This window comes from Cyclopterus lumpus, chromosome 2 (genome assembly GCF_009769545.1).
Source record: "Cyclopterus lumpus isolate fCycLum1 chromosome 2, fCycLum1.pri, whole genome shotgun sequence".
NCBI lineage: Eukaryota > Metazoa > Chordata > Actinopteri > Perciformes > Cyclopteridae > Cyclopterus > Cyclopterus lumpus.
The window spans coordinates 7,173,901-7,195,040 of NC_046967.1; the positions used below are offsets into that span (position 1 = coordinate 7,173,901).

The following is a 21,140-nucleotide window of genomic DNA, read 5'->3' on the forward strand; positions in this document are numbered from 1 at the left end:
TCACGCCAGATTTATGTTTTTTGTCAGAGTGGGTGTCAGTTTGGAACCCGTCGGACGCGTATGAACCCGTGCGGAGAGCTGCTCGTTCCGATAAGGAAATCCTCTCGCCGCTTATGCCGCCACTCGAGACGCTTTAATCTAGAGACGCTCCATGTATCGATCTCACTTCCTTCATGGATTCAACTTCTTACGTCATGTTTCTCTCTCTCTCTCCACAGAGGACGGCTCAGCAGGCCAAAGAACGCAGCCAGATGAGGAAGAGCGCGGCAGCTTCCAAGGTTGCATCAGACATCAGCAGGTTCTTCGTCAGGAAGTGAAAACGAGAGGTTTAGTGAAGGATTGAAGGTGAAATTTCCTCGTTGAGTCCTCGCTGCTACGCTTTCTATAGCGGCGTGGCTGGAGATGAGTCCTCAATCACGTTTAGGTATTAGAAAGGTCGCTCTCTCCGACAGATTAAGATAAAGAGGCCGGACTTCCTTCGCATCTCTACTTTTCTTCTACATCCGAGTCCGACGGGATCGGCGGCGTCCCGTCGGACTCGGCAGCACCTGTGGAGATTTACCCTAAAAAAAAAACAAGAGACGACTGCATTAAGTGCTAATTCACCCAGCTCGTCCCCGAACCGTCACGGGCAGCGGTAGTTTTGATTAATGACGGCCCTCTTTTTTTGTGCCCGAGGCTGAAATGGAGCAGGTTGTTTCGAGAGAGATGCTGCTATTTTCAGATTTTTGCAAACTTGGTTGAAAAGTAGCATGTGAGAGATGAACTGAACTGGGGGGGCTGGAGGGGGCTTTGTGAAAGTGTCCTCATTGGTGCCACCTCAACAAGTGGCGCCTTGTAAATCTTCCTCTTTTTGTTTTTGGGAAGATGGATGAACTCTCCCCGGTGAAATAAAAAGCCTGCTCTCATCCCGCCTCGTGTTGTCTCCTTCAAACCGCGGCCTCGCGCTGTAAACACACCACAAACGACGTCGAGCAAAGCCAATCGTTTCATCGCCCCGAGTCAAGAACATCATTGTCCATGTCCACGCATCTTCCTCCTCTTCAGCTGTGCTTGATGATCTGAGGAGAGCTAAAGTCAGTCAGGAGGGCTATGTTTAGAGAGACGGAGAGCAGAGTTACTATGGAAACAGGGTTTCAGGTTCAGCAATGTCGGGAATATTGAATTCTCGTCTTGTGTGAGTTATACAATGAGCCAGACAGACATCAGAAACTCCAATCAATACCAGCAGGCTTCTGTAAAAACTAGGCCGTCACATTCCGCGCCACAAATTTGGACGCCCCTCCCTCTCTCTCTCTGGCGCCGGGGCCTCGGCAGTCGGCGGATGTCGTCAACGTCACGGTGTGTCTGTCCGTCAGCCGACTCCGAGCTCAGCAAATTTGTTGGAAAAGTTCCAGGGCAAAAAAAAAATTCCTGGCAGCCCCCAACTTCCCTCAGCCTATCGGCGCGCTCGGTCGATGCAACGGCTTCAAACTTTCTCGTGAGCCCGTGTGGGCGCGCGCGTGGGTGTGTGTGTATTTCCCCTACGGCTGCTCCAGGTCTCCACTTAATAAGGCCGTTGTTCCTCTCCTGTCCAAACCGACAAGCTTTGTGAGTAATGAACATCTCCCAGGCAGCCTTCCAACAACAGCCGGCTCCAGTGTCAGTCCCTGTCAGCAGCCAATGACTCTGATCTGCTGTTTTATTACACCCAAAAGATGCACGTGTGTGTGTGTGTGTGTGTGAGGAGGAAAAGTAGTGCCGAAGAGTGTTTTCTATTCTTTCTACAAATCAAACTGTGGCAGAAGAGGAGTGTGTGTGTGTGTGTGTGTGTGTGTGTGTGTGAGAGCCGTAATGAGCCAGCGTCCCGATGAAGTCGTCTCCTCTTCCTCCCAGAGGGTCTGCTGGGTAAAGAGACACTGTTTGCGTTTGGACAACCCGGAGGAACAGCATTACCTCCGCATGATGACAGTAATAAAGATGGACTCAAACACTGAGCGAGCGGCCGCCGAGGTCTGCATGTTTGCTCTCCCCACTAACACCCTCCCTCTCTTCGTTTAAAAGGTGGCACCAGAGCGAAATCCGACTCACTCTTCTTTTTTTTACTCCCCCCCCCCCCCCCCATCAAGTGCAATCAACGTCTCCGCCGCCGCAGACGTTTCAGCAGGTTACATAGCAACAAGGCGTGCTCTTGAGCGTCACATGGCCCAAATTAGCTGGGCAAATCTGGCGGAAGTAATGACACATAGTTAGAAATAGTCACAATGGGGGGGACAAAGAAAAGAAAAGAAATGAAATGTCCCCATTTGAAGACACTCCAAGCAAATGGAATTAAAAAGAAAGAAACACCGCATCAGCAACCAAAGATCAAAACCAACAATAAATTGATTCCACCAGGTATCGTCTGTGCGTGTCTAAAGCAAGTCTTACTGTGTTTCTGTGTGTCATGTGGGTCTCCACTGGGAACACACACACCAGCTCTCACGCCTACAGAGACGTAGCCTTTGGCCGCCACGCTAGAGTCCAAGCGGAGCCGGCGAGGGCGGGGGGGGGGGGGGGGAGAAATCAATAAGTCAGACCGTAAATTAAACTCCTTTTTTAAAACCATAAACTGTTCTCGACAACCGAAATCCAGCGCTGACCTTTGAACCAGGAGATCTCTCTGCTAGCTACTGCAATCCACCGGCTAATGGTCAAAAAACGATAGCCAATCACATGCAAGCAAGTCCCAATAATGTGTCCACCCAGATGGATTTCTATGAATAAATACTCAAGTTATTTTAGTTTAGGAACTGAAGAATGAGCAACTGAGACACACACACACACACACACACACATTTGTTCTGAGTTAATCCCACATACACCGCCCTGCTGCTGTGAGCCGCCACCAGAGCACCAAATGTTTGACGAATCCGCAGCTTAGAATAGTCCCCAGCAAACACACAATTTCCTCCTGTTTGAGTACTGTTTGCTAAAAAACTACAGCTCCCAGCTGTTTGAGGAACCTGCTGGGCCTTTTAGAAAGAAGAAGGAAAAAAAAGAATATATATATAAATATGTGTGTGTGACAGTTTAGGGGAATAAACAGATAGTCTTATCGCTAACATCATAAAAGAAATGGGGCCGTTCACACAGGAATACATTTCTGATATAAAAAAAAAAAGAGAAAGAATGCTAACATTAAGGTTGCAACAGCGTTTCTCAATGTGGGTCAGAGGACCTCCAGGGGCCCTGTGCTGGGCTCCTGGAGGTCTACAGCAAATTGAGAAATAGATTAATATCTTAGTTCCATAGGACCTTCTCTAATAACTGACATTACATTTTGTGTAATAATGATCGTTCTAGGTTTCATTTCCATTAACCCCCCTCCCCCTCATAGGATGTGTCCTTTTCGGGTCTTTGACACGGAAATGTCTGAGAAGCTGTTTCAACCTCGACATACAAATCATTCATAATTCAATCATGATTTGCATTCAGACAGCAAGGCGTTAGATTTTGGCGCCATTCCATTGGTTATTCCATGTCAGCCTCGCCTGCCCCCATAATCCACTTTGGCCTTTTTTTTTAGCCGAAGGAAGCGCTTCCACAAACCCAATCTTGTGTGACAGGTGTGATGGAGAAGGGCCAATAAAAAGGCGGCTTGCGGCTCCGCGTGCAGCCGGCGGCTCTCCAATCCGTGGCCGAGTCCTGCTGCGGTTTGATTCCTGGCTGCCATATTCTCCGCTGTGATCCCTGTGTGTGTGTGTGTGTGTGTGTGTGAGTGTGAAACCCTTCCTGCCCTTCAGCGAGGGAAAGGAAATGGCCACGGGGGGGGGTTGCACCCCGCTGCTCCCCGCTGCTCCCCTTCAGGAGTGAGAAACAGAACCGACCTCTGATATTCATTCAGTCGTTCTGGTGGAATGTGAACCGCAGAACCTCATTATAGAGAAGGAGCGGACCTCCAGTCGGACCTCTGCGGTGAGAGCTTGTACTCCATCCAGCTGCACCCGTATCGTCTAATTGAACTCTGGAGTCGGCGTTTAGGAAGCGAGTTTTGGCTTTAAAACAGCCGCAGCCGACAAGAGGCTTTTTGTCTTTATTGTCATCCCATCTCCCGGGACGGTGACGCGATGATTAATCATTTCCTGCCACGGGAAAGAATACGGCTCCCAAGAAAGCTGGCGACACCCTGAGTGGGGTGGAGTGGGGGTGGGGTATTATGGTATTATGGCCCAGGTAATTGGTGGAGGACCATCACTCATCGGTGATCTAATTAATCTCATTAGAAACATTGTTTTTCTTCTTCTTCACCCTCTCCGTTGAGATGGGCTGATCCATCCTGATGAGTGTCACGCACGCAAATGATTTTTCCAGGGGAGACAAACCGCGGCTGAAGCGGTTTCACAGCAAATCAATATGGCGCCGTCCACGTAAAACAGCGGACGGACATTTTCCCGATGTCATTCAGCGGGGTCGGGGATGTGCAGCGGTGAGAGGACGCTTTCTCATTGCTCAGCTGGAGGCGGCTTTTGTCAAGTCCAAATTCTATTTATTCAAGATGGCTCCCCCCCCCCACCCCACCCCGGTCGCCTCCCAACACGCATGGCGTGCTGCGGATTAAGACCAAAAAACGCAATCAATTCACCCAGCAGGAGACCAGGGGAAATAACAGATAAGGTTCTTCGCATAATTCATACAGTCCCCAATCTGGCCAGGATTAATGCACCTCGCTGCTGCCGCTCGCTCTCATTTGTATGTCGGGGCTCGCGTGGAGCTAAATTTGCGCGTCATGTGGCCCCACAATCGGGCTTTGTTTGGAGAGGCCCCCCCCCCCCCCACGAGGCCCGGCTCCGACCACGGCGTCTGGATCTGATGCGATTTAGCACTGATGTAATCTCATCTATATTTTATTATCATTAAAGATCCCCGCTTTGCCGGCAGGCTGCGTCAGCATATTCATATTCATGTAAACCAAGAAAGAAAAGATAGAAGACAAGTATTCCAATGACCCTCTAGTGCTTAAAGGATGTTTTTCAGCAGGAACTAAACATACATTGAAAAGTCACAGAAGAGTCCCCGGAGGAAGAAAGCCACGGTGGCCGACGGTGTCACCGCTTTTCCCCTTTTCATGTGCACGCGTGTTCTGATGATTGAGGTTAAAAAAAAGGAAACTGAGCAAAATGCCCCCCACCCCCACCCCCTTTTCATATGCCTTAAAAGACTTCTTTTCATCTCATTTTATTTGGCGGCCATTGATCAGCCATCTCTCAGAGATTGCTTCCAGACTTCTATTCAGCCGCTCAGCGTGCTTTTATTTCATAGGTCTTAATGGCGAGGTCCGGGCTTTCTTTTGTTTGTGTGTGTGTGTGTGTGTGTGTCTGTCCGCGCATAGATTTAAAACCTTGAGTCGCAGATAAATTCACAGGAAGTAGTCTGTTTGACTTTTTTTATTTGTTAAAAGAGAAACCTTGTAAAGTTTGCGCGCTGATGCAAATCTGGGCAGATTTTCACAATTCCGAGGGAGCAAAATAGAACAATCTCTTCCCTGTGATTTCATTTATTTATTTGTTGAGCCTTGTGACAAGAGTGACATGTCCGGGGCATCATTACTGAGGCTTGGAAGGTCTGCGTCAGCACCTTTGGTCACCTCAGGAGAATAGAGCCCCACTGCGCCGCCACCCGCCGGCCTAATGAGCACCGACAGCCCCTGCTGCGTCTAATGAGAAGCGGGCGATTGCGACTGTCTTCCATCAGCCCTCTGAGCTGTCGCTACAGCATCCCATAATGCCTCGAACGTGCGGCGTGAGCAACTGAGCGGGCGGTGGACGGCCTGTCACACATCAGCGAGTTTGCCGACGAGAGGAACGTCGTCATCGCAGAGCGGCTGGCGACGAGCTTCTCCTCAGGCCGACTTCATATTCATCCACACAGTCATGTGACAGCGTGTCTGGACACCGGGCTGCCAGAAATAACTTCCTCCCTGCATTTGCTATGTGGTACCTCAGCTTCCAGCTGGCAAAACATGTTTGGACTACATCTACTAAAGGGATCTGTTTTTAGTTCCTGCTCAAACATTTAGAGAAGTCCTGGCACGCCGAAAACTCTTGAAAAATAACTTTCCTGTGTGTGTGTGTGTGTGTGTGTGTGTGTGCGCTCTACAAAGGAGCTACAGGTTCTCCAAAGGTCCCACTCGGGGGCCCGTGTGAACGGGGGACAGATCGGCTTTGGACTCGGCAACAATTGATTCGCCTTTTGTTGCCGATCCAGATCTGGGATTTCTGCCACTAGATAATTCTCACCTTGTAGCCGTTGTTCTAAAACCAACAAAAGAAGAAATTGTTCCCAAAAGTTTTGGCTAAATTTGCAGATGCCAGGTTTAACTTGAGTGCCTTTATACTTCGAGAATTAGCCCAATTAAATCAGGAAGGAAGGGGACACCTTTTCTTAGAAGCAAACACATGTAAAGTTATGTTGGCATTTAAACTCGAGGCGATTTGTAGACGTGATGTAAGCTATTGCGAGCCTCCCCACCCCCGCCCCCGATATAGCATCATTAGCAAAGAGCCCATAATACACCGAAGAGCAGTCAGTGTGATAATAAGCCGTCCCGAAATAAGTCCATAATTAGGTGTTGCTACAAGTGAATAGAATCTGTCATCAATCTTTCATCATGTGTATCTTCGTGCAAAACCAATTATACCTGCGTCCCAAATGTCTATGGGAATCTATTGATACGTACTTTGACAATTGGCTCTTTGAGTGGGTCGCATTTGGCCACTCAACCGTGGACATCTTCACACCCACACCACTTTTTAAATTTTTTTTATATTCAGTTATGCCAGTTTCTCAATTACTGTGCGAGTGGGCTGGTGCAAAAGAAAAAAGAAAAAATGATGTGGGGGGGGGGGGGGTTGGCTTTAGCAGCATTCACCATCAGCCCACACAGAATTATTCCATGTGATGATATCAATCTTGTTTAATTATGCGATAGGCAGGCGCGATGAAAGGGCCGAGGTGTTCCGATATACCTGGAGAAGAGTTGGACGGGCTTGAACGCGCCGCGTTAATCCTGAGAGTGTAAAGACGGAGTTATCCCCGTGCCAGTGTTTACATAATTCAGCTTTTTATATATTTATTTAGTTCGGTAGTTTTGAACACATGTTGTCCTAGATTCATATCAGGTGTATTTGTGATATTAGAAGATGTTCAGTGTCTGAAAGCAGCTGGATGCTGGATGTTTTGATCCATTCTGTCGTCTCGTTCTGAAGTCTCGTTCTGAAATCTCACGACACATCTGCATTGTCAAAATCAGCGTGATATTCAGCCATGACATTACAAATCTTTTAAGATAACGCGAAGCTATACGCTCTGTGCAATAACCTGACCAGCTGTAACTCACGTCACGTCCATTGTCTTCTGGCGATAAGTCACATGACGCAATAACAAACAGACGGGGTCAAGCGGAAGTTCATGAATCTTTCCGGGGACCAAGTTGAAAAGAAAATGGAGTTGACCCTTCACCACTGCGTTCATGCACAGGTGTCGGAATTAGTTTGTTCCACACACACGCACCGATCGCCTCCTTATTTTCCTCTTTCTCAAATATATGGAAACATATAAAAGCCTTTATCACCCCCGTTGTTGTTTTGTCTTGTTGACGAGATCCGCACATTGTTTTCAAAAACAGTCATTTGATCCATACGCATCAGACTTGCCGTACACTCCTTAATATATTAGCTAAGTTCAGAGGACATTTTAATAATGTCTGTGGGGAACTTTGCTCGGGAGCAATGAAGATGATACGAGCAGTAAATCCACACACATTCAGAGAAATGAGCCAAACGCATGATTAAGAAATATGGCATCTTTTTATAAACGGGGTTTATATGCGCGTACCGCATAAGCGGGCAAATGTGCTTCATAAGCCGTCCGCGGTGTCAGATGTGCAGGAATGAGTGATCGAGTCTTTGTGAAATTAATGAGAAGCTGATTCAAAGAAGGAAAACGAAGATAATGGGAGGACATGAGCTCACGTCGGAGGAATTACCAGCAGCAGCAGCAGCAGCAGCAGCAGGTGCGTCTCTGGGATGTTTCTCTTTCACACAGAGGATTAGCTTTGTTACACCCACAAACGCACACACAAGAGCATGAATCACTGCCTGGCACACACACAAACACACACACACACACACACACACCTCTGCTGTTGAGGACATGTCGATAGAAGATTACAGATGTTCCGGCGGCAAAACACATCTTTTGGCGTCATTATCTCAATGTCAGAGCTGTTATGCATTAACATCGCATTAGGTTGAAAAAAAAGTAACAAAAAGCAACACAAATATAAACCCATGTGACTGCTTTTTAAACCCCGCTGTGCTTGTCTGGCACAGCGGCAATACAAAGATGTACTGGTGCATTTAATAATTGCGTGATACTTTGCATGAAACTGCAGTAGTTACGGAAGCCAGATACCATTATCATATCTCAAAACTGTAACCAGTCACTATTTTCATCCGTGCTGCTTCACCTTAAGATATCAATAAACCCTTGGCAGCACCCCCACTGCTTCACCTCGCCGCTACAAGCACAGAGAAGAAACATTTCTATGCTCCGTCGACCCAAATCCCGCTTTGGAAAGCCTCGACTCCTACCTTTCCAATTCAGCTTTCTATATAACCGACTCATCCTCCTCCTCACGCGCCCACTCTGCTGCATAATCCATAACGTTTTGTTTTTCGCCTCGACGCCGATGACACCCCGCTGCATCGCCCACGGAAACCCGATGATCCGAGCAGCCGCTTTTGGCCGCGTTGAGTGCAGGACGTCCCGGAGGGCCCAGCAGCTCGGTGGTCGCTAGTCATTTCCACTGGCGGGCCCAACTAGCCAATTCGTTTTAGGTCATTAGGGTCAGGAAGGTCAAGGAAGTGAGATTAGGAAGGAAGAGCATAATAGTTTGTCTTGTGCGGAATAGATTTCTCCATGTTTTCACATCCCTTTTAGTCTCCAGTCACCCCTGTACATATAACACCAAAGCCAGACTGCTCTGGAATTTATTTCCTTTTACTGATTTTTTTTTATATCTGAAAGATCTGACCTTTGTGCTAACTTTAAATAACATCAAAGCTCATTTAGTGGCACAAAGTCGACATCTTTCATTGTTATGTATTCTTTGGTGACTTCATAACTTTGTCAATGCCTTCTTTTTTTGTCCGTGATTAGTCACTGATGAAACAAACGAGGTTACAGGAGCTCGCTTATCAGGCTTCAACCAACTCCTAAAAGAAATATCTTCATCTCCTAAATGCTAGTTCGCCGCTAATTCGTCGTAATGAGGAAGTCAATACCACTGTCTGTTCGCTATTTATGATGCCAGTCGGTATTTAGCTTAGCTTAGCATAAAGTTTGGAAACAATGGGATCCAGCTGGCAGTTGTTTTACGGGTTTTAGTTTTTTATTGTTATGTAGGTAGATCCTTTGTTAACCTGTTCATTTGTGAGTTTTAGATTTGTTTAACTTTGACGGAGTTAGTTCTCTGTGTTCCAAGTCTTTGTGCTAAGCTAACTGTTTCCTGGCTTTAGGTTTAAATTTAGCGCACACACAAGTGAGATCTTCTCTTCTAACTCTCGGCAAGAAAGCAAGTAGGCTTTTTTTCTTCTACTTTAAACTTCCGCCAAAAAAAACCCACTGCTACGTGTAGTTTTCATCCACGTGCGCGGGAAAAAAATTGGAAAACTCAATTGCAACAAGATAATGATGATTCTTATTATTATTGGTCTCATAAATCCTTTCGGTTGTTGAGGCTGATGACAGCCGCCACAGCGGAGTACAAACCATTAGGAGAAAAATAATTATTAGGGCAGGTATTTTCTTGGTGTTGTGATTGCTGGGTCATTATGCTCTCCCTAATGAAACAAACCAGCAGAGAGCCTCCATCTCGGCTGTAGCCTTTATCATCGTCGCCCTTCAGAGAATATAAAAAGGAAAACACTTCAGCTGCAGGCTAATTAAAACCAGAGAGGTCTGGATGAGGAGGCCAAACAACCCACACAGGTGGCGGGCACGTCACCGCTTGTGTGTGTGTTTATGTGTGTGTGAGCTACTGTAGCACATCATGTTTATGCATGTCTGCACGAGTGTGGGTGTGTGTGAGGCAGCAATTCCTGTTTATTTTTTCCTTTTTATTTGTGTGCGTGTGTGTGTCAGAGAGGTGTACAATTGTTAGAGGTGCTTTCCATTCATTTTAATGGCTTCAGCCACCACGGCTGTCGCTTCATTCTTGCTGCCTGCACCGCTGGCAGGAAGGGGGCCAGCAGCTTTCATCTGACAGGAGCCTGCTCAAATAGGCCATTGGTGCACCATAATTAGTTCAAATGTCGAAACCGGTGAATTATTGATGATCGGGGGCGAGTAGGGAGGAAGACATTTTACATCAACAGTTTTTTTTGGGGTTGGAGGGGGGGTAGCTGTCTCTTTTTAAGGGACAGCTGGTGCTGTGTGGTTCCCACCACGAACATGAATCTCTGGTGTTCTGGCCACGAGAGGATGCATTTGCATCGGGGCGGAGAGAATAAACTGGGGCAGTAAAGGGAATAATTACAGAGGAGAAATGTGAAATAATGTCTTTATTTTTCACCGAGAACAGCTGCCCCCCCCCCCCAAACAGGGACGCCTTACCACTGGTTGAACACAAAAAAGTGAACCACACCACCCAAGACTGAGGCTAATTTATGCTGCTGCCAATCATTGGCTATAATTGCGTTACCATGGCATAATGGCTTCTCGGGCCCAGTCGTTTCCCCCCTCCGGCTCCACCTCAGGTACTTAGAGGGGTTTCCATCAGCTCCTGATTTTTCAAGAGGGACCTCTCAGACGGGGATGACAATGGACTTTCAATGGCTTATAATTATGCCACTTTCCTGCAAAATTTCCTGGCCATCATTTGCATTAAGACTCATATGGGCACAAGTATGCTGCTCCGCGAAGGCCCTTTTCTTTTCCTGATCGAAATTGCTCGAGTGCCGCGTGACATTTCCTGGAATGCGTCTCTGTCCACAGCGACCCGCGCGGCCGACAGTTATCCGAGTCTGTTAATTAGACTGATCGGAGTCCTGCCAGCGGACACGCATGCGCTGAGAGGCACCTTGGATTCTGGCATGAAAAGCGGCGTCCTATAATTTTTTTTTTTTTTTTTTTTATCTTCAAGGTTACTCAACACTGCGTCTTGTTTGCTTTAAAAAAAAAAAAAAGGAATTAGAAAGCAGAGAAAACGATGCTGGATGTTTTTGTTTCTGCCGGTAAAAGGACAAATGTAATACTGCCATCTAGTGGAGGTGAGGCGGTTTAACAGATATGTATGTATAAAGAGGATGTATTGCTCTACACCAGAACCAGCAATTCTGACAAATGGCTATTTTTTTTATTCTTGGCCCAAACTAAATAAATTGAAATGATGACGTCGTTTTCAATTTTCTTTACATCCAGCATAATCATTTTACTTCTCATGTAACATCATAATGGTAATAGTGGTCTTTGTGTCTTGCACGGCTGAACACACACACACACACACACACGTAATTAGAGCTTGGACGGTGTTTTCCTTTCAGATGGCTCTTAATTCTAGGATTCGTTGATCACAAAAAAAAAGAAAGAAGAATCCTCTCTCGCTCATCTCTCTTCCCTTCTGCGGATTAATGGAGCAGTAGGCGTCTCTTATTCAGCCCGAGAGGTTGCTGAAAATAAATCATCACCTCCCACCAGCGCGCGGAGGATGTCCAGATGGTTGAGTTTGCACCGACGCGCTACCCGCTGAATTTCCCCATTGTCTTCCCGAGCTAAAATTAGAAGGTAATACTCGGTGAAAGCGCTGCGTCTGCTCCGAGGGTGCTGCTTAATTATCGGGAACTGAGTTTTTAATGTTCCACCACACCCACGCGCGCGCCGCCTCGCGCGAAGTCCAAAAGCTGAACCTTGAGAGCCCCCGTAAGGGTTTTGTTGAAAGGGGACCGAATGGCAGGTTTCACTAAAGAACAAAAGAAAAAATAAATAAATAAAAACAGCCCTCGAGGTAGTTTAGCTGCCAATAGAAAAAGACACGCAAGCATCGTCAGATGTAAACAACAACATGACAACATGTTTTATCTCCCCATGCGGCGAGGGGCTTATATTCAATGGGGGAGAAATTAAACCATCTGCATGATTTGGCAGTTCTTTTCTTTTTTCTTCTTCTGCATGCTGTATGTGCTTTCCGGGGCCAAAATTAGGGGCGTAAGATTTTTTAAATTTAATATTGTTTTGCACTCGGCACCGTTTTTTCTCTAGTGAAACTTGAGATAAAGGCGATTCCAAGTATTTCATGTGGAATGGTCGGATCCACAGGAAAAACTCCAGCGAGGGACTAGCTGTTTGTCGTGTACTCAGTGTTTGATAAGTTCACTGAGGTTAATCGTACACACACTGCTTAATGAATGGATACATTTCTGGTTTTGACAAATAATTAAAAAAAAGAACAATTTGACCAAAATAAATATTTGAACTCAATGTCCTCTTACTAGCTTTTGGCAGAGCTTTCAACCACTCGTCTTCCTCAGCAGATCGTTTGTTCAGATGTTTTGGGAAGACGAGAGCTGCGGTTCACCACGGGGTTTGAACTTGTGAATCAACTATTTGCAAACATTTAAGGAATAAACTGAGAAATTCATTTTGAAAAAGGTTTTGTCCTTTGTTATGTTCATCACCTTACAGACCTGTTCACCCTTGCCATACAAACAAATCAACTACAAAAGCTAAATCCACATTTCTGGTTTCACATCAAACACTTCAGAGAAAAATCGCTGTGATGTGTAAAAAAAAAAAAATTAAAAAAAAGACCTTTACACCTTTATTTAGGCTCCCAATACACAAATTGAGGACATGTTCATCAATACAGAGACCTCAGGATACACTGAATGGAGAAAGTCAACAAACCAACAGGTTGAAATCTCAACTACAGTCCTATATACACACAATCTTACTTTAGAGATCTGTATTTTCTGATAGTTAATAACATGTATCATACTGTATAGCGATCGGCGAGGTACAATCACAGGGCCGTTTCGCAATTGTAGCCGATATATCTTTCACAGCAGATGTAACGTAAACTTCATTTGTAGCTCCAGAAAGAGTCTGCACATTAAGTTTAGGCGCGGCCTTGGACAGCAAATGGGTTCTGCCTCACATTTGTATTGTTTTTTTTAAATTATTGAAAGGTAAGCAGACCGTGTTTCCTAAGACGGACGACGGAGTTCTGCCGTCGTCAGCAAACGGACGACGTGATGCATCTCCACGGATACAGGCGATGAAACCCAAACAGAGGAAGATTCGTTCTTATATCAAAAAAGTTCAAGACCTGAGATTTTCAGTGGAACAAAATGTCTCAACATACAACAAAAAAAACACACACAACTGTCTGTAAACGGTCACGACGGCTGCGAATACTAGCTTTGCCTTCCCTTTTGTGTGACTTCAAACATGCACATTAAAATCATAATGTCAGGTAAAAGAAGGTTTAAAATCTCATTATTCCAGACGCGTCTTTAAAACTTATTTTCGTTGTTGCACGCTTAGTAGCACACGGCTCTATGCATATCAAGTGACATTTTTTTTGACAACTTCACGAGACTCGTCAATAATCAGTGTGTGGACACAACTGAGGGCGGTGCAGAATTGCGATAACTTAAGACAAATAAAATTTCTTTTAAAATTCTTTTAAACATGGAAATACCTTATTCTAGATAACACTGCGGACTCTCCGAGGGTTACAAGTTCATTCCTTGGGCACTTAGTAAAGAGTCCAGCATGTCGAAAGTGTCTTTGTAGTCGGTGTGTTGGCCGTTGGGGGGCAGCACGCCGTTGCTCCCGTCGTGCTCCATCACCCTCTGGCCGCTCTCGGTCGAGTAGTGGGACGAGCCGAGGCCTCCTTTGCTCCGGCTGCTCTTGGACGAGTGGTGGTGGTGGTTGTTGTGATTGTGGTTGCCGCCGTCCGAGTGGGGCCTCTTGCGAGACGAGCTGGACGAGCCCGCGTCGGGCGCTTTTATAGACAAGGAGGCGTTCTCTATTGTCCCTCTGCTGTTACCGCTGAGGGAGTACGGGTGCGAGTGGCCGTGTTTGGAGTGGCGGTGCTCTTTGTGCTTGTCTTTGCCGGACAGAGTCCCGCCCTGCTCCAAGCTCCCGTGGCGCTCCGACGAAACTTTGATTCTCATCTTGAGCTCCTCGCCCGTGGCGGCGCCGTTCTCGGCAAAAGACGCCGGCAGCCGCGCCTTTTTGGAGCTGCTTTTGTCTCTTCGGCTGTCGCCGGTGTGCCCCCCCTGCTGCGCCTGGGAGCGCTTCTTGTGGTGGTGCGAGGAGATGACCGGAGGGGCCGCGTACATATCCGCGCCCGGCTCGTCCTTCGTGCCGTTCTGCGAGGCCGGGTCCCCCGCCGCCGCGTGTTTCTCCCTGTACTTTTCTAGAGTCAAGACCTTCTGCGGCCGCGAAAAGGCGGCGGCTGCGTTTGCGGCGAGCTGCTGGTTTTTGCTGCCGGCGGTGGCGGAAGTACCGCCCGCTGCTTTGGGTTCGTGTTTCACCAGCGCGAAGTCTGAGAGGTGCGGCTCGGAGAAGTGGTCGTAGCCGCAGCTCTTGGACTGGTCGCTCAGCGGCTGGTAGGATGCGTAGGAGGCTGCAATGTTGTTGAGGGAGGGCATGTCCGAGGAGTCCGATGAGGTGGAGGGGAAGAAAGAGTTGGTGACACCGGGGAGGCCGTCCAAGGACCCCCCCTGGAAGGCACTATCCACTGTTGCGCCCTCCGTCTTTGGCTTCTTAGCTGCTTGAATAGCCTAAAAACAACACAGAACTCAACATGAGATACTGGCACTGAACTGGTCATATAGGAACTGAACTGGTCCCAACCTGCCACATTGCATCACCTGCCCTCGTACAGGTATTAAGGACCTACCCTCCAGTTTCGTATCCTCTTCAGTTTGCTGGGCGTCTTCTCCAGGATCTGGAGAAACTCGTGTGTAAGCTCTGAAAACGATGAGACAGCCGTCAGCGTTACTGCCGGCTCAGTGTCAACACGTCAGACTCTTTGTGCTGATAGCGAAGGATCGTGGCTGGGACTGCACTACACTGGCTACATACGATGAGGCAATGTGGGGAGACCAGGGAGCAACTTCAATAGCACGGAAGCTAATTAAAAAAAACTTCAGGACTCATTTGGGGAAAAACAGTTTGAGTTATTGGGAAAGGGAAAACACCCATAGCCTCCCTTCCCTAAAAGAGCCTCAAGCTCTTTCTAAGAGTAAAAAAAACACGTCCAAGAGATGGATACACCAGCACTAAGGAGCTCTCACCGTCCAGCAGCTGCAACGTCACGGTGCGGTCCACGTACTCCCACCAGTGTTTACTGTCCGTAGACACGGGGATCTCCCAGTTGGACCACTTGCAGGCCAGGTGGATGCAGACGCACGCGACGACCGTGGGCCTGTACTGCAGGCAGAAGGTGGTGAGATGCAAACTGCAAGGGGAGGAGGGGGACGACGACGACGACAAGAAGCAGAGGAGAAAGATACGACCGTCAGCTGGAGGCTTTTTACACAACAACACACACACGTGTAATCATTTTAGACCATTAAACGAGGCGAGGTTCACTGACAACCAGACTAATATTATGTTCACATCACATACACACAGCCTTACCTCATAGCACAGTGACAGCTAAGAAACCCCATTTGTTAGGATATCTTCTAAGCGTATGAATGACTCACGCACACACACACACACTTTTATGTGATATATTGAAACTGATTTGGCCACATTTGGATTTAAAAAAAATGAAGAACTTTAAAAAAATGTTTCTCAATGGAGCAAGAAATTACAACCAACAAACAAATAAAATAAGATATACTAGCTATGAGTGTAAAATGAGTAGTGACAGTGTTTTTTAACTTGGAAACTTCACAACATCAAACGAGGGAACTTAAAGACAAATGAGCAGAAGGCTTTATGTTTTCTACAGTTAACTTTCTCTGCACCCTGGATCCCAAACTACACCGCAAACTGGCTCCTGTGGATTAAAGCTTGTATTTACCAAGCGAACTCAGAAGCACACCGCCGTACAAGTACGATGTCTCCTGCTGAGCAAAAGTACAAGGCCTCTGTTTTGCAACTCTCTTAAGACGCAAAGCATGATTTAGTTTTCATGTGAGTTGCATTTCAAAGTATTGTAAAAAGAAAAAGTAGGTGGCGTTAAGGTAAAAAAATAGTAGTTTAAGTCCTTTGTGCGACATATCCCCAAACAGAGACATTTTGGCCACTTCTGTAATGTCACCCAGTCTCGGAGATACACCACTGATATTATTCACTACACTTCCACCTGGATTCTTTGTGCATAACCCCAAATTAAGAGATCCTATCTACCATCATCTGCTGGGAACATCAATCTCTCAGACTTGCATATCAAACTATCAGCCTCTGTACAAATGCATTAAACTGTTCGATTTAAAAAAAAATAAAAACTGCATTACCACACAGAACAAGCATTCAGTTTGCAGTGTAGTTTGGCGTTTTCATTATTAACTCTTTTAGGGTGAAAAATGTGCAAACAAAATTGAAAAACTGTAAACTATACTTACCAAAGCACTCTATAAGTTTAAGAATCTTTAGTGGCAATCTATATTCAGGCTACCATTTGAGTTCTTTCTTTAGACATATGCACTCCGTACCAAACAACCGTGAGAGGTAAACAGCACCACTACACTCCACATTGTGCATTCAACCCCTATGTGCCAACACACAGCCCTTGTACAATACACCGCACACAGCAGCCTGGCCAGTACTTCCCCGAACTGGGGGTTCCCGGGGACCCAGGCGCAAACAGGGCGTTGGACACAGGAAGGGGGGCCCTGCAGGACAGGAAGCTATAGTGTGCCATTACAGTGCAATAATGGGAACAGGATAATAACCTGTTGGTAGCCATGAAATAGGAAGTCTGTGCCAAATCCTTGCTTGCTGTAAGAAAAGGAGAAAGTTCATTTTAGGACTGAGTCGTTGCACTTTGACTAAACTTTGGCACAACATTGCGTTGTTCAAAACAGCAGGTAAATCATTTACATTTAGAGTAAATTGATGATGTTCCATTTTGAAAACTGAGAAAGCAGGTTGTACCTCGCACTAGCTGGGAACACCTCACAACATCTGTGTGTGGATGATCGATTGTTATTTCAAAACCTGCAATAAAAGGAGGTTGAAGGAAGATGGTCAGCCACTGGCGCCAGCACAACAAGTCTAGTGTGACGTGGTGGTTTACCTTTGTTAAAATAAGTAACCGAACACAAAAGGCTGTACTGTGATTCAAAACAGACACAAAAAGCCATCGTAGCACTTACCCAGCGTTTGCAGCACTATCGTTTCCAGTGCTACGAGCTCTTGTGTCTGCTGCTGGAATGCCTGGAAAAGATCAATGAAGGAATTTGAAATCTGCTTGCCAGCAGCATTCCTACAGAATAAAAGCATTGCCAGACATAAAAGTGAAGTGGAGAAGACGGTACTACTGCGTCTTTCCCCTTTCTGATATGAAGGCTTCACTGCGTGGGCATAATAGTAGCCTTTCAGTTTGACGATTTCAAATGAATGGTGTGAAATCCTATATGTTCTCACGTGTGTCCGCTGGATGGATGGATGGATATATATATATAATTTTGGACTTGGTCTTTTTTACCATCAAGTCAACTTTACATCCATCAGATTGTAGCAGAGGCAACTTCAAAAACAAATTGTTTTAACGTTTATTATTCAATCTGTCTATTATTACTCAGACAATTATAGAAAATTAAGTTAAACTATTTACTGTAGCCAAAAGGTGCCGTCTTTTAATTGCTTGTTTGTCCCAAAAACCAGTCCATAACCCACCAGATTTTAAATTTGACTCATATTGGACAAAGAAACACAGAAATTGTCAAAATAGTTCTGCTGTTGCTGCAGTTAAAGTGTATTTTATCTCCAAAGCCTCACAACTGAGTGTAAATTGCATGAAATCCAAAGCCGGGCTCCTCGGTCGTGGTCTACTTACGTTGCTCTTAGTGTCTAGGGCTGGCTCTTGTTGGTTAATGCAGGCGTGGGCTATTTTAATGACATGCTCCAACTTTCTGGGCTGCTCCTCAACTTTAGCTGCCAGGAACAACGTAGTCTGAGAAATGACCTAAAGACGGGGAAAAAAACCTCAATTCAGTTTTCACAGCCGGTGCCACCAGTAATTATGGCATCAGCCAACACTGCAGTGGTACTTACGTTTCTATGGAATTTGCTGAAGGAGTGGATCATATAAAACCTGTGCATATATACTATAGCAGTGTTGATTATCAGTTGAGAACTGGGTTATCAAGTTAAGGCGTAACACAAGGAGGATACACAGTAAAATATGCAGTGACTAACGGTCTTAGGAAATCTTGACACGTTAGCATCGAGCTAGCGTTGAGTAGAAAGCTAGCAAAACGTGCATCATGCAGGTTAAAACCGCAGAACCAATTCACGAGTTTCAACCCGTTAAAATATGTAATAACTCATTAGTAACGTTTTATAGGTCTAGTTTACACGTACAACGAGCACCTGTGATCATTTGTCGCTGATATCATTAGACACGAAGCTAACAATGGAATCGGGAGTCTAAAGAGACAAAACAAAAGCTAAGCTAGCAGGCCTTCATGCGTCCGGCTAGCTTAACCCTGACGTGAGCTCCGCTAACCGGGCTATCTGGTCCGAGAGAGTCCTGTACGTGGCAGTGAGAGGCTTCGTGTGTGTTTCCAGGGTTGAACTATTAATTATAACCAGCTCTGCCACCCCGGCCCTCCTGTATGCTAATGCTCACTCGAGCTAACCCGTCCGTCGGCCAGCTAGCCTCTGCGTCTCAGAAAGGATACACGTTGAGTCTCTGGCCTATGTCTTGGATTAAGTTGGCCGCCTGCTGCCGGTAAGAGAGCTCCCTGTCGGCCTCTATTCCGCCGCGTCGAGACGGCGTGTTCTCGAGCTGCTCCCGGGTGAAGAGCCATTTCGTAGAGGGTCCCCGGTGCACCGCCATTACGCTCCCACAGCCAAGCCCGACGGTGCTAGCATCGGGAGGGAGCGGGGCTGTGGGGGCACCGGAAGAACGAAATGAGCAGCCGAGGCTGATTAAAACCGGTTAGCCCGTTTGTGAACAGCGCCTCCTGTGGTAGGTGGCCTTAGAAACAGTTGAAAGCTATTTCCTTTTTACCACTATTGCTTTAAATGTTGGTGCATGCCGATTGTAAAAATGTTACTAACCCAAATATTCGCCACCAAGCCTCTGGCCTTTTTTATGTCTAAATTCTTGGATACATTCAAAACCTCTTTCTTCTCCAATTTAATTCTAAACAATCATTGAAACCCGAGTCTTATTCAAGGTCATAGATACGGTCATAAACCCCTCCCCCTGTCATTTTATTGATGCCTCAAAAGAGATGTGTGAGAAGTTTTTTAATTATTTTAATAATAAGGTAAATGAAATAAGACAACAAATTACCCCCACCCCACGTTTGACATGTCAGTAGGGACATTCAAAACTATTTTAGTCATTTTATACCTGTTTCATTGCCTTTTTTATCCCAACTTATATCACACATGAAATCAGCCACATGCAGCCTTGATTTTATTCCTACTAAATTTCCCAAAGAGGTTATTGGCAGTCTAGGGCCCAGTATTTTATTAATTATAAATAGCTCCTTAGCAAGTGGTACTTTCCCATCGATTTTTAAACATGCAATCGTACAACCTCTTTTAAAGAAACCTAAGCTTGATCCTTCTGTTTAGAAAAAGTGGTCTCAACACAACTCCTAGAGTTTATGATTCATAATAACATATTTGAGACATTTCAGTCAGGTTTTAGAGCACTTCATAGCACAGAAACCACCCTCCTCAAGGTAACTAATGACCTCCTTTTAGCAGCAGACAGGGGGGAGAGAGCAGTTTTAATTCTTTTAAACCTTAGTGCAGCTTTTGATACTGTAGATCACGCCATTTTAATCGATCGCCTCAAAACCTGGGTTGGCATCAAGGACAATGCACTTGGCTGGTTTTATTCTTACCTTTTCTTCAGCTCAATAACTCCAAATCAGAAGTCATATTATTCAGTTCCCCAAACATTAACACCAGTCTCATCAAGAGTCAACTTGGTCCCCTGGCTGCTTATTTAAAAACTGTTGCCAGAAATTTGGGTGTAATGTTTGACTCTCAATTAAATTTTTAATCACAGATCAAAAAAATTGTCCAGTCCTGCTTCTTTCAATTAAGAATAATCTCAAAAATCAAACCCATACTGTCACGCTCAGATCTGAAAAAAGTAATTCATGCACTCATTTTCTCTCGACTCGACTGCTGCAACTCCTTCCTTTCCGGAATAAATCAAAAATCCATCTCCCGCCTCCATCTAGTCCAAAATGCAGCAGCTCGGCTTCTGACTGGTTTTAACAGACGGCTTCACATGACTCCAGTCCTCGCCTCTCTCCACTGGCTCCCTGTTAGTTTTAGAATTGATTTTAAGATTTTGCTGATCACTTTTAAATCACGTCTTAAACCCCATTTTTATAGAACTGCTTTTAAGTGATGTTGTCCTTTTTGTGCGGTTCTTTGTTTCCCCTATATTAGTCTGTTCTGCTTTATTTTGTATTTGTATTTTTATATTCCTCTATTGTGTTCATTGCCTATATGGTATGGTCTCCTTTGCCTCCTGTATTTTCTGAAATGTTTACTTGTATTGACGTTATGTTTTGCCTTGCTTCTATGTAGAGCACTTTGTAAACCTTGTTTTTAAAGGTGCTATATAAATAAAGTTATTATTATTATTATTACATGTTGAGCAATGACTCAATAATGTATCAACACGATAAAAGAACCAGACCTCGGCTCGAGGTTGTTGAATTGTGGCTTTAGACATGACTTCTTAATTACATGTTTAAATGTCTGAATGATCACCCATGTAGCGCCCTCTGGCCTGCATTACTCTCTTTCTACCACTATGCGGCAGCAGAGACCGAAAACCAAAGTCATGCTCGTCAAGCGTAAACTCCCTCAGACCCCAAGTGGTCTATCAAAACAAAGAAAATGTGAAGTGGTATGTTCGTAGTCGGCACTATTCTACATGCACCGGAAATGTC

The 21,140-nt window shown here is 45.6% G+C and overlaps 2 protein-coding genes across 11 annotated transcripts in view; one reads left to right on the forward strand and one right to left on the reverse strand.

The window, feature by feature from the left end:
• zranb3 (zinc finger, RAN-binding domain containing 3) overlaps positions 1-908 on the forward strand; it is a 63,202-nt gene extending 62,294 nt beyond the window's left edge. For all 8 annotated transcript variants that reach the window (XM_034552889.1, XM_034552890.1, XM_034552893.1 and 5 more), the window contains one exon: positions 219-908. In XM_034552889.1, the coding sequence (XP_034408780.1) occupies positions 219-317 (99 nt within the window). In that variant the 3' untranslated portion in view covers positions 318-908. The remainder of the gene's footprint in view (positions 1-218) is intronic.
• An 11,917-nt stretch (positions 909-12,825) lies between these two features.
• Positions 12,826-19,366, reverse strand: ccnt2b (cyclin T2b). Of its 3 annotated transcripts, XM_034552623.1 has the most exons (9): positions 18,891-19,366; positions 18,262-18,343; positions 18,044-18,172; positions 17,361-17,421; positions 17,140-17,202; positions 16,938-16,983; positions 15,327-15,490; positions 14,930-15,000; positions 12,826-14,810 (listed from the first exon to the last, which is right to left on the reverse strand). In XM_034552623.1, the coding sequence occupies exons 1-9, from the start codon at positions 19,046-19,048 to the stop codon at positions 13,755-13,757; spliced, it is 1,830 nt and encodes a 609-aa protein (XP_034408514.1). In that variant the 5' UTR covers positions 19,049-19,366; the 3' UTR covers positions 12,826-13,754. The 3 variants fall into 3 exon arrangements, 2 of the variants coding, with proteins under 2 accessions (XP_034408514.1, XP_034408521.1); XR_004611176.1 differs by having other exon boundaries at positions 15,327-16,983; positions 18,891-19,353; XM_034552630.1 differs by lacking the exons at positions 16,938-16,983; positions 17,140-17,202; positions 17,361-17,421; ... (1 more) ...; positions 18,262-18,343; positions 18,891-19,366 and adding an exon at positions 16,608-16,756.
• Between the last annotated feature and the right edge of the window lie 1,774 nt (positions 19,367-21,140).